The 13,333-nt window shown below is 43.9% G+C and overlaps 1 protein-coding gene across 1 annotated transcript in view; it reads left to right on the forward strand.

The window, feature by feature from the left end:
- The window catches only part of EGFR (epidermal growth factor receptor), a 136,978-nt gene that overhangs the window by 79,746 nt on the left and 43,899 nt on the right, over positions 1 to 13,333 (forward strand). Inside the window, exon 2 of the mRNA XM_009889433.1 lies at positions 12,504 to 12,655. Within this exon, the coding sequence (XP_009887735.1) occupies positions 12,504 to 12,655 (152 nt within the window). The remainder of the gene's footprint in view (positions 1 to 12,503; positions 12,656 to 13,333) is intronic.

Genomic DNA, 13,333 nt, shown 5'->3' on the forward strand with positions numbered 1-13,333 from the left:
GGTAGGCAATCGCTTCGCTGCCCAGGGGCCTAAACTTGTGCACAGCAGCAAGTTTCTGAAACGCTGTAATCTAGTAAAAGTCAAAAGTAGATTATTTCTAATCAGAGAGTGGAAAGAAAAAAAAAAGAAGAAGAAAAAAAGCCCAAACCCAGCGTATTATGAAAAAAACCTCTACCCGTCAAAATACTTGAGCGCAATATTTCGCAGAAGAAAGGTTGCGCGGACGAAGGAACAGATGGGAACAGGAGTGAATGACATCAGTTTTACAGTCGGGCTTTCATGTCTCTACATGAATTCTGCTGCACTAGTAAAAAGTTTCTTTTTTTCCCCCCCTCAAGACATCTTTGGCAAAGATAAGCACAGTCCAACCGCCTGCTACCGATAACATTTTTACATTCTGTGCTGTAGCTTAGGTTGTAGCTAATTTACCAGCTTTTTATATAAAAGAGGATGTTCATTCTTCCCTTCACTGAATTGATGGAACAGTTTCTTTCTGGCAACTTTTTCTGCAGGAAGTGGGATGCATTAAAGCAGGTTTGTGGCATTTATGTAAGGGTGGGTTTTTTAAAATTCTTCTCTGCATGTCATCTTCTGGATTTTCATATTTGCATGTAGGGTTTTTTTTGTGTTTGAGAAAGCTGCGTGGCATTTTGCCTGCCTTGCTGCTTCGAACAGGTCCACAATGAAAACAAAACCAGTACCATTGCTCAAACCTGGGGGACAAAGGAGTTGCAGAATCAAATTTAGCAGCTGCAGTCATCTTCACAATGATTTTAAACCACTCACAACTAAATAGCCACAAATTCTGGGTATATACGAAATATTAATTTGACCTCAAAAGACTGGTGCAGGATGGTTTATCAGCTTTTGACAAATCTGTATTTTCATTCTTTTCAGGAAAGAAAATAATTTCGTTCACCCATGTTTCTTTTATTAGTGTTTTCAAAGGCAAAAGGTAAATACGGGGTCCTCAAAAGTCTGCCACAGTAACAGTTGCTTTACAGGCTTTTGTGCAGCCTATTGCATGAATGGGCCTCAAATACTTTACGCAGAAGCAGAAATGTTCCTGGAGAACTGGAGAAAAAGAAGCAGGAGGAAGTGGAAGGGCTGTTTTGTCAAGGTCATAAAGAAATAAGACCTGTGCGTGAGCCCTTTTCTATAACCAATCAAAACAAAAGATAAACCCCATCATCTCATTTTCTGGGACCTGTGCGAATGAGCGTTATGATGACACAAGTCTGAGAGCGTTAGCAGAGGTTTATCCAGTATAACATTATATTTTTGGTTTTTTAGACTCAGATGGCAGAGTTTCTGGGCTCAGTACTAAGCCATGGAGCGGTGGCTTTGCTGGGGAGGATGAAAGAGCGTGAGGAACGCTGCCTGCCTTCCAGCTCAGGTTGCATGGCAGAGGTTAATCATGCAACTCAAGAGATGGAGAGGGAGCTTTTACAGAGTTTGAACAGCATGTAACGTACGGTAATCGTGCATTTCAAGTACCTTTTAAAATGTTCAAACTTGTTTACATTTCTTCACAGAACTAAACTCTGGCATTAAACATGGCTGAGATTCCCTGTTGCTAAAGAAGATCGACTCTAAAAGCAGTCCACTTGCTGTAACATGCAACATTTATAGTACCGACAACTAAATTCAATGTTTTTTCTTCCCAGACTTTTGAAGATAAATTGGTCTCCATCTTCAAAACTTACCCAGGTGCTGTTAAATCACTTTGTGGCTTTTTAGCTGTGCTTTCAAAACGTAATTGTAGTTCTCCTCCTTCCAGAAAAAAGGGCGGTAGAAAGTCTATTTACCTCATTTATTGAATTTCACACAGTTAAATTAAGTGAAATAAGAGCTTGATTCAGATCCCATTGGTTTCAATAGCAGTCTTACCACTCAAAGCTTAAATGAAGATCAGAAGGTGATCCAGAGCTCATTTACATTTAATATGCTCTTCAGCTATTCCTTTTAAACTTAAATATTATTGGAGGCTTTTCAAACCCGGCAGCGTGTACTGACTTGCTTGCTTGTGAATGTGTGCAAATATCCAAATTTCTGCTGGAAGCCCTAATGTACGTGTTCACTGTAGCATTCATTCCCATGAAGCTAGAGACAAACTTTTAAAGCTTTTTATTGGTTTTTACTTTGTAGTTAGTTAACAGGACATTTGCTACATTAGGACAGATAACAGCACCTTTATTGTTTGAAGCAACAAATAGTGTTTTATCTTATTCTATTTGCATTTTTGGTTATGTTTTAGCATCACTCGAGAAGACAGTCTCATTCCTAAGGGACGAGATGTCTCCTGGGGAATTTTGGGGTATAAATCCTTCTTTCTGTGGCTTTCCAACTTGAATCTGTATGAGGCTGGAACTGCCTGTAGTTCCTTGCTATGGACCAGCTTCGGAGGAGGCATCGTGCAGTGATGCAGCTATACGGGCCCAGAGGCTGGATGCAGCACCCACTGTGGTTGCTGGCAACACTTGCCGTGACTTCAGTGGGCAGAACCACGCACGCAGAAGTGGATGGGGTTGGTTATCGTGGGGGTGGGCATGCGTAGTTCAAGGCAGCGAGTAAAACTTGCACGCTTGCTGTTGTGTTTTCAGCGGTTCTCCAGATGTGTTGCGGTCTCTAGAGTCGTCAGTCTAGTCATCTGGGAGAGCTGCATATGTATGTGTATGGATATATGTATGTTTATTGGTAAAAAAATAATAATGTGTAGCATTTGTAATAGCAAGCTTTTAGCCTTCTGCTTGGAATCAGATGTAAGTGGTTTCTCTTGCCCTTTTTGAGTCAGTGTGTGAGTGCTGACATAGAATTTACACCTCAAGGGATTCAGAAGTACATATATGAGCACTGCAGCTTATTTCAACATAAGACTTGATTTAATATAAATAAAGAAAAACATGTGATTTCTTTTCAATGGAAGGCACAAATGAAAATACGCAATTGCAGTGTTTTAAGAAATCTCATGTGGTAAAATGTTCACAGCATAGTTTAATGCTTTTAAATCTCCTTTCTCAAATTAACTAATTTTGAAACAATTTTAAACAATTCAGTGCTGATGTAACTAGAAACCGGTCCCACATTTTCATGGGCACACATCTTCAGTTTCTTTTTATTGTGCTATAAAATCCTGCAGCTCCATAGATGTTGCCAGAACAAACAACAATGAAGAATGTAATTTTTTTAGATCACAGAGTACAAGCTCACATATCTGTTGTCATCTACTTGTTTTCCCACATATACTGGTGTAAATCTTGAGATGCCACTCCCCTGTCACACATGTCTCCCCAGATTAAAGGGTTGGTGAGCCATACCCGCTGTCAGAGGGCTCTTGGCTGCTGCACTCCGTGCAGGCTTTTTACACCATTCGCAGCAACATGGTGATCAAAAATTCACCGTGGATGCCAAGAACTGTTGTGTTTCTCCAAGCTGTTTCCCAGGGCCTGAGCTTCGCGTGGATGAGGCTGCATGACAGCCTTTATCCCCCTCCAAAGCTCTGCCCAGCGGATGCATACAGCTCTTTTTTTGTGATGGCTGTAGTAGCCATGTCGGTGCGTGAAGCTGGAGGGCAGGAGGCGGGAGGGTAGCCGTGGACTGGTAGCCAGAGGCTGTGCTCCCTGGTTTGCCCATCCTTGGGGGGAACCATCAGAGGGCCTGCTGGGACTGACACCAGGGGGTCTTTTGCCCCTTGTATGGTCTTGTTTGGGGCTGTCTTCTGCAGTACAAGAGAAACTTACTTTGGTCAGTATGTGGGTTTCACGCAGCATAAAGATGGCTGTGCTGAAACACAGGCATGGGCAATGCTTTCTCTTGGAGGACTCAGCGTAAGTGGGATGGCAATACTTACATCCAGTGTTACCAGTATACCACCAGCTCTGCCTTTCCCCCCTCCCTGATTTCCTCCACAGCAGTTTCCAAAGTCTTGTTCCTCTCTGTAGGACTCAGTGGTGTTTCCCTGGGCTGCATGCTGCTTGGATGTCTAGGCTGCAGCAGGCGTTTTGAATTCACAAGCTGCGTTTTGCACCTTAGAGCATCCACCTTCCGTCACTCTGCTGTACATAGGGAACTGCGGGCCTAAAAATGGCAAGCTATGGCATGAACTCATCACTTTGCCCATCCTGGTCTTGACAGGTTTGCAGGGCCAAGCTCATCACCCTGCTGAATTGGACTCAGGTGGAGAAACTTCCTGGGGGGGACCTCAAAGTCAATGTTGACTTCAAATAACACAGTCAGTGTGGCCTGAGTTTCTATAAAGATGGTTAAAAAGGGGGGGGGGGAAGGAGCCTGTGTGGTTTTCTGTACAACATTTATTAAGTGGTGTGTATAAGATTTATAAACTGTTATTTGTGTGTATATATGTCTATGTTTGCATAGCGGTTGACAGGTACAAGGTCTCCTTATTCTTGGGTTTTCCTCACTAATAAATCATAGGAACAGCTCATTAGTTGAGTTCATCGGTGATTGCACTTGACATAGACCTGACCATTAACCTTGAGCACCAGCTCAACAGAGAAAGCCCCACACAATCTCTTGGTTGCACTTATAGCAGCCTCCCCTAAGGGTGCCAGTGGGAGGAACAACCTGGCAGCAGCACCCCAGCTGCTGGTGAGGACATCTTGGGGAGCTTGACTTTCCAGCCATGGCTCTCCATAAATAGCCTGCAAAACTCAAGGCAAAGTCATACTGCGGTAGCCGTGGGCTGTGTGGTGGGGACAGGGGCTGAAATGCAGCGTGGTTAGAAGGGTTGAAGCCCAGGTGGAGCATCCCGGTGGGTGCAGTTGGGAGCGGGATCTGCGCCCCATGGCACCTGCTTTGCTGGGAGAGGGGAGCCCTCTAGCGCAGAGGCTGCCGCTCTTGGGCGTGCTGGGGCACCGACGGTGATGAATGCCAGCTCCTGCCTCCCTTCCTTCAGCATTCTCCTGCTGATGCACCCAGCGGCTGCGGTTTTCTGTTGCGTCAAGCCATGAGCTGGTCACCTCTTATGATCCCCAAGACCTTTTCAGGGTCATTGCATCGCAGCTCCCCGTTTTCTGTCTAGTACGTGTTCTGCAGTCTTTGATGTAAGACCCTGCCTTTGGCTGTATTTCAAATAAGTGTTGTTCAGGGGGCTTATTTTCCTAAATTACACACACCAGCCTGTGCAGGTTGCCTGTCCCTCTGTATTATTTAGTACCCTGGCAATGTTTGTGTCATCTGCGGGCATCCTCAGCAGTGATTTGATACCTTCTTATAAACTACTGACAAAGCCATCAGAAGAAAACAGATCTAAAACTGGGTTATTTTTCAGTACCCTGCTAGAAACACCCCCTCCAAAGATTGCGATCTGTTATTCACCTTTAGAAATCGACCTTTTCCCAAACTGTGGAAAATTGCAGGGTGACAGTTCCCATTTCTTTGAAGTTCTGTTCGTATTTGCAGAAAATATCAGTATCCCTCCCACAGTTGCATCCTGAGGCATTTAGAGGGGAAAGCTCAAACTCTGGGCTAGCCCACCATGTCATTGTAGTTGCTCCAAATTTACACGGGCATCCACAAGAGAAGAATTTAATCCCCCATCCAGTTCACATTGAAGCCAGGGGAAAGACTGATTTCAGCACATCCCGGTCTGGCCTTAATCTGGAGGATTAATGAAGATACATGTTCAGTTAAATAATGCCAACAGAGAAGAAAAAGAGAAATATTATTAAATTATATTGGGGAGAAAAAAAAAAAAAGGAAATTAATAAGGCTGAATCCCTCGTTGTCAGAAATGGTCTGACTTTGGAGAGGTCTTCATTCAGGAGCAAGTTGGTTTGCATATAATTATTTATTCTTTCAGGTGAAGGCAGTCACCAGCAATCAGGCCATCCAGCTGTCATGCTCCCTCCATCCCTTTCAATTCAGGACGTGACTTTTGCCATCAGAGGGCAGGTCTCCGCTCCTTACCGGAGCAAGGGAAACTTAAAATTAGATTTAGCTGGAAAAGTTGCTTTCGTCAAGTAAATAGAAATAAGAAACCATCTGGGAAAGCTTTCCCTTAAGGCATATTCTGTTTCTCCACTGTGGAGTTAGTTTTGGGACACTTTTGCAATTACAGTTTCCATCTAAGTATTTTTAAGAGCTCTGTCATTGTTTTTTTCCCAGTGTGTCGAAAAGTCAGAATTAATCTCGGTAACTGCATTACACTAAACCACACTGTTTGAGAAGGGACATAGTACAGCCACATGAGGCTATTTTTCACAATGTTTTAAATTACAGTATTTGAAGATGTGCAAAAATTATTGTCTTCTGCGGCAGCATTTCCAGTGTCTGAATGCTGCTATCGTTAAGCTGAAACTGGACTTTTTAGGTGTCATATGCATTTGCAACCACTGTTCTCAAGGGAAAACATCTGCCTGTGTCTGAGCACTATTTGTATTCCTCACCTCTTTTCTAGCTTTTCTTTTGCTTTTCGTAACTTCCCACAGCACATCACAGTAGATTTGGTTTTCTTTTTGTATCATGTGGACTTTCCTCCCTCTTGAAGTTTTTACTCAGTATGTGAAGCACACTCAACCCAGTAATACTGAAATTTCTCCATCAAATCTCTCTCCAGTGTTGAGGAACTGGTTAATATGTGAAATGTTTCTATTTAAATGGTTAATCACATGTAACAAAACGTCGCTTTCTTTTTCCAGCCTCTGACATTTCATACCCTGTTTTCTTTAGGGAAAGCATTGCATGGTTCTTTCTCTTTCTGTCAGAAATTTAGTCATGATGACAAATGTCCTGTCTGCTCTAATGCTCAGTTGTAAGCTTAAATGCCATTATGTTCATCATTTGACAGTACTATCTGCGCTTTTCTGGTTTCCACAGTAGGTTATGTGGATCTGTTCAATAGCTGTAGGGGAATACTTTGAGGTTGGTTAAAAACAATACCTGATATGCAGGATCTGCCCTTATAGCTGATGTACAGATTTGTGCTTGAATGATGCAAGTATCTTCATTTCATTTCTGAGGCGCCGGTAGGTGGAGGTCAGTGACAGCCCTCATAAGGGGGACACTTTTTCTCCTAGGGAGGAGCATGGAGGCACAGGGCATGGCCAAGATCCCCCCTGTGTTGTGCAGGGCTGACCTGGGGTGGGGGTGCAAGGGGCAGCGTTTTGGGATGGTGTGATTGCCCATACGGACCCATATTGAGCGGTATTTCTGACAAAATGATTCCGGTTCACTTGAAAGGGTTTTTTTCCCCACTCTCTGATTGAGGTGGATTGGTTGTGGGCAGCACTGATGGTAGCACACCAAGTGCCTATGTCTACCCTGGCCTTCAGAGGCAGCTTTATGTCTGGACCAAGTGACCGGGAAGGTACTGCTCTTCCATAAAATAACCTAAAAAAAGTGAAATTACTGCCAGTAAGTGAGGAGAGAGGAATATTTATAAATGTGCTGGCAGATTAAACAAATACCTCTTGTCTGCAAGTTTTGTGTTATTGTCGATAATGGCTGGAAAACATGCAGAAAAAGTGTATCAATTTACAGGGTGTATAGAGTTGTAAGTGATATATGAAGCATGGAAATGGACTTGCGTGTCTCTGAAATTGCCTTTGCAAGATACTATTTTGATGTGTCTGTCAGAGCTGCAAGGAGACTAACAGAGGCTAAGCATGGACAGAAACAGCTGATGATTTGGGGTTTGGTGATAATTTGGTTTCAAAGCATTCTCCAGGGTTTTTCTCAAGTCTGGGACAAATATGCGTGACAAGATTAGAACTCCAGTAATCAGATTTTCTGGGGAAAAGATGAAAACAGATTTCACTTGTATCAGGGCAATTGCTGCAGAGATCACTTTGTTTAATCTGAGCTTGTATGGATTTGGGAGAATACAGTCGCTTAGCGTTACGGCTGGACAGATGCGTTCTGTCTCCCTACCATCACTCGTGGAAAGAGCCATTTAGGAAATGCTTTGGTTTCACTCTACTACTTCGGGCTGCGCGAGGGGAAAAAAAAAAAAGCCAAGGAGCAGAGGATTGCAGGATGCATTTGTATCACCTAGAAATACTCCTTTAAGGCTAAGTTTTGAGGCAGAGAAGGGGACCGAGCATGTCTGGGGGCAGAGAGAGGATTTTAGCATCCAGGGCAGCCAACCCTGCACTGCATAAGCACTAAAATTCAGCGAGTTTGCATCTATTAGTACAGTGTGCCTCTTTCTTCAGCTCTTCAGTCGCTGCTGTTTGATACAGCGCCTGACATTTTGACTCATTTCAGCAATATCTGCCTTTTTTTTTTAGGCTGTCTGTTGAGGTAATACTGTAACCGATTCAAGATCAACATTAGCGATTAGGAAGCAGAGTGTGTGTGCTAAGAGCAATGTCCTATAGAAATCAAATGCTTTGCAGTGGTGTCCCATGCTGCTGCTCTGCAGACTTTTTGGGTCACCTCCACGTCGCAGGGGTGATGGTTTGGGCTCTGGGGGTCCGGCAGGTCACCCAGGCTGGGGCAGGAGAGCCCCAGCGCTCCTGCTCTCAGCACTGCTGCAGACAGAGGCCTCCTGGGACATCCTCTCTGTGTCAAAACTTTCCAGACTGGCTGTATTTTTATTATATTAACATCACAGCTAAGAGCAATGCTTATTGTCTTTTAGGGATCAGCCCGTGCCCTGAAGTTCCGTTCTGGATCTTGGCTTTTCTGCTGGTCTGGGACATTCTCACCCTGAATTTTCTTTAGGAAACTTCTCTGTTTTTTTGATCTCCTTTATAGTTAAAAGGTGCTGCAGCCATGTGTAAGCATCCACATGGGACATATATTATGTGGTACGTACTACCACAGCCCCCAAGCAGTACCCTGTAAGTATCCATACCCACCACTGACTCCTAAACCTGGATAGCGCTGGCTTTGCTACACGTTGAAACAAAAGTATATAATGAATTTATGTGGCATCAAAATCTGTCCTTTGGAGGGCAAATAGGTCAAGCTCAAGAGAGGTTAAATCATAATATAATCCATCCACTCAAGCATGCACGTCCCACTTAAAACTCTGCGGAGCAAGGCGAGCACCGCATTGTCTCTGCTTTTGCCTCTGGCCAGAATGGCATTCACACTGTAGTATTACATACAGATAATTATAGCACGTATCTTTTCAGAACACTGTTTTCATAAGCAAAGAAATTGCACGAATGGTATTATTCATCAGATGCAAGTAGGCCATTTTCTTTTCTTTCCAAGTGTTCTAGCTGGAAAATTATTCGGCACCTTTGCCTGAGTGCAGTAATACTGCTGGAGGGGTTTAGCTTGTTTTGTTTGATTTGGGTTTTATTTGCGCAGCATGTACTGCTTGTGACCCAGGTTCTCATTTGGTAAATACTGCTGTGATGAAGTTCACTTTTTGGATGTACTTAGATCTCTTTGCAGCAAAGAAGGATTTGGCCTTGCATCTCTTTGAGCAAACAAAAAATTGTGCATGAGGGAGAAAGGTCCTATGGGGTGGTCTGACTGATGCTAGCCATATACTGTTGAGATCTTAACAGAAGCAACCCATTTTCTTTTGCTCTCTGGATCTTAACTAGTATCTCCTCTGCACCTTCTGTTTACTGTGTAGAGGATGTGATGAACCTGATGGAGGAGACAAGTAGTTTTGCATGTGGCTTAAGACACCTTTGGTAGAGAGCCATCAAAGTGCTCTCTACTTACAGAACAGGGGAAGAAAGTAGGTCCTGGAGGACCACCCTGAGGCTTCTTTGGAGCTCATTATGTCTGGGTTTCCCTCTGCAGCTTCACAAGCTGGTAGGCTCCTTCCTTTCACTATTTGCCCCTGCCTTCTCACTGTCCTCGGAACTGTTTCCAGTGCAGCAGTTCATGGGGCACCATGGTGAACCAAATCAGCGAGCTTTCCTGAGCTATAAATACCCTCTGTCCATTTATTTATTGCTCTGCATTATTTGTAGCTTGGATCAACTCTTTGGCATGGTTCACTGCCCAGCCCCATGGGAGAGGGAGGAGCGCAAGAGTAACCATGTCCTCTGCCTGCTGCATCGGCCTTGACCTAGTAAGCAGTGAAAAAGCAGTCTGTATTTCTTAAGACGGCTGAGCCAAGTTCAGAGCTCCAACGGTTGTCTGATCCCAAGGGAAGCACATTCAAATGTGTGCAGTTTCTCCTAGGGCTTGTTTCAGTGAGCTGGACTGTTTGTTGTACAATCCGACTGGTGCCAAGCTATGTAGGGTCGATCATGGGCATGGGTGGCCAGGACGATGCCACCAGAGAAGACTCCTTCTTCCATCCCTCCTTCAATTCAGACGTAGCATAAACACTGCAGCTTTTGCATAGGGTCTGTCTTGAGTACCAGAGCAGATCTTTGCCGTGAACACCAGAGATGCAATGAGAGCATCAGTCCATTTGTGGACCCTGAAGACCATAACAGGCTGACTTACATGGCTTCATTGTTGTGAGCAGCCTAAGCCGCACCTGCTCCTTCATTGTATTTGAGTGCATTTCAAAATCTCACCTTTTTAGAGATCACATCTGAGCTGCCTAAACTGAGCATTCGAGCTGAGGATTTTAACTGCCTGAGAATCTTTTATTACTGACTTTTTCCTCAGCTGGAGGATAACATTCTTTAAAATTCAAGACAGCCTCTGGGAGGACCTTGACTTTTCGAATCAGTTCAAAGCCTCTTCAGCCCCGTCCCAAACAACACAATTTACAGAGCAGACAAGCATATGACAATACTTCTAACTTTCTGCCTTCAAGATGTGATCACTCCACAGAATAAGACCTCTCCTGTGACTCTGGCTGATAATTTGTGGTCCAGATACTCAAGGCAAAAGGTGGCAAATGCAGATTTTAAGTGTGAACACATTGGAACTGGAAATTTGAAACTGGAACAAAAAATCCCGCTTAGAAATTTCTTGTCTGTCAGAGAATTTCAAGGCAAATGTAAAAAGGGTCATTTTCTACACTTAAGGCTCATGTAGTAACAAGTGGCTTAGATGGTGTGATCACAGCCCCTGTTAAACTGTCCCCATTTACTAGCGGTTGCCACTCTGGTCCCAAACACCATAATGTTTATCTAGACATATACGGAGAAATAACTGAGGAATGTGAGTGAATAGCCTTGTTTTAAACATGGAAGAAGAGTATTTAATCTGTTATCACCGTAGCTCCTTAATCGTGATGACTGTACTCAGAAGTAACATATGTTCAGCAAATGGTTTTGATGATTGATAAGTGTGTTTTTGTCACTGCTTATTAAGTTATTTTTCCTGCTAATAAAAGATCAGTTGTTCGGTAAACCTTCATCAGGTGTTGTCCAGCTCCGAAACTTATTTCCAGCTTTGTGAAGAGTCTTTGTTATTTGCTTTGCAGCGTCCCACACAATGGTGTTCCAGTTTGGGACTGGTGCTTCTAGGAATTATGGCTCTACAAAAGTATCAATTAATTTATTATTTTCTGCAAGTCGAAAGACCGCAATTCTTTCAGTGTGTTATGGAAAGCCATGAGGTCAGGCTGGGGTTGCATTATAGCGACAATGAGATAACGGCCTCTTTTTGCTCCCACTGAAGAGCAAAGTTGGGCTGGAGCTTTCCATCTGGAAGGTGTTGTGAAGTTTCTTACCATGTTGCCTTCTGTATCGTTCTCCTTTCCCCTGTATTAGCGTAACTCAGAGGTATTTTAATTTTAACTATGTAAGGATAGCCCAGGGAATGACTGGATAAGTACAGAGCATCTGGGGCTTGTGTGTGGTGTTTTTTTCTTTAAAGCAATTTTCACTTTGCTTTTTCATTGCAATCGAATATAGTGGTGATAACTTTTGTCAGATCATCTAGGTTTGGTAAAGCAGAGTAACAGAATTTCATGTGGGGACTAATTTTTCTATCATGCCATTATAAATGTTTGTAATCTCAGTGGTGCTCTGTGTGGCACCACTTCCTTCCCCACCAGCAAAGCAGGTTTAGGTGGGTTTGTGTGTCAAAGCTGAAGAGGCCTAGAAATCTCCTGAATCTGTCATACTCCCAATATGTCAAAGTGGCAAGAGGTGTGTGAGCCCCGGAGGTTCAGTTTGCTCTTAAAATCCAGACCTGTAGTTTGAGGGGTCCTGCAGAAAACCCCCTGCTCCCTCCCAATGAGCTTACAAGGACCCCCAATGCCCCCTCAGGGAAATCGCCTTTGTTGATACCTGGCAGTGGGCCACTTTCAATAGTGTTTGATGGCACTGTATCAATACCCTCTCCTCAGGAACTGAGTTATGTTTGTGATACAGAAAACTTAGTGCTACTTATGTACAAAAGTCTCATCGTGGAGTTTTTTATATAACAGAAAGTGACGGAGGGTTATTCCAGCTCTTAATTCTGGTACATCTTTGCACCTGGGAAATGTCATGTGCTCCCTACTATTGCCATGAGGGTCATGCAAGATAACATTCTTGTTTCTTATGAATCTGTGCTGATGCTTCACTTACTATGGTGCTTCTAAAGATAGGTGGGCAACAACACTGTACCCTGTACTTATTCTTGCTTTCCTTCATGGAGCTTTCTTCTTTCCTCCACAGTTTGTCAAGGGACAAATAACAAGCTGACCCAACTGGGACATGTGGAAGACCATTTCACCAGCCTGCAGAGGATGTACAACAACTGCGAGGTGGTACTCAGCAACCTAGAGATTACATACGTGGAGCACAATCGTGACCTCTCTTTTCTGAAGGTTAGTGTTCTTGGCCAATGTGGCCTTCCCTGCTAAAGGAATTTAACTGTATTTTTTAAGTGCAAAGGATTAGCTACCTATAGAATTCTGTGGTGATCCAAAAACCTAGCTAGCTAGTGTCAAAGAAATTGCAGATCACAGTCTCAGCATACCTGTAGGCTGCAGGATACGCTCAGCCCTACTATACTGAATCAGGTACTTTAAGACACAGCTTTTCAAGCACCCACCAACCTGTGCTGGCTGCCATGCAGGTGGGTTTCTCCTTATTTAGAAATATTATTACATCCTTCCTTACCCATCGCCTCACTCCTCAGAGGGCAAAAGGTTTTGTGGTGCTGTTGGTCAAAGGAAAGTGCCAAATGAATGGCCACTGATGGCAGATTCTGAAGTGTGGAGGCCCTTACCCTGTCCTCCAAGCTGTGACCCCTTCCCCTGCCCTTCCCTTCCAGCCTGTGGTGCCCGCACCCTGAGCAGGCAGGCAGGTCCTGTGCAATAACTTCCCACGTGGATGCTTCAAGCAATCTTCAAGATAATCCTCTGCAGTTGACACATGGGCTACTCCCATCTCAACATTTGTTTTGTGCACAGTTGCATGAGTAACCACGCCAAGCCGAGAGGGGAACAGACAGATGTTAAAACGCAGCCATGGCATCGGCAGGAGCACTGTCTGCCATGGGG

Source organism: Charadrius vociferus, unplaced genomic scaffold, assembly GCF_000708025.1.
Source record: "Charadrius vociferus isolate BGI_N301 unplaced genomic scaffold, ASM70802v2 scaffold97, whole genome shotgun sequence".
NCBI lineage: Eukaryota > Metazoa > Chordata > Aves > Charadriiformes > Charadriidae > Charadrius > Charadrius vociferus.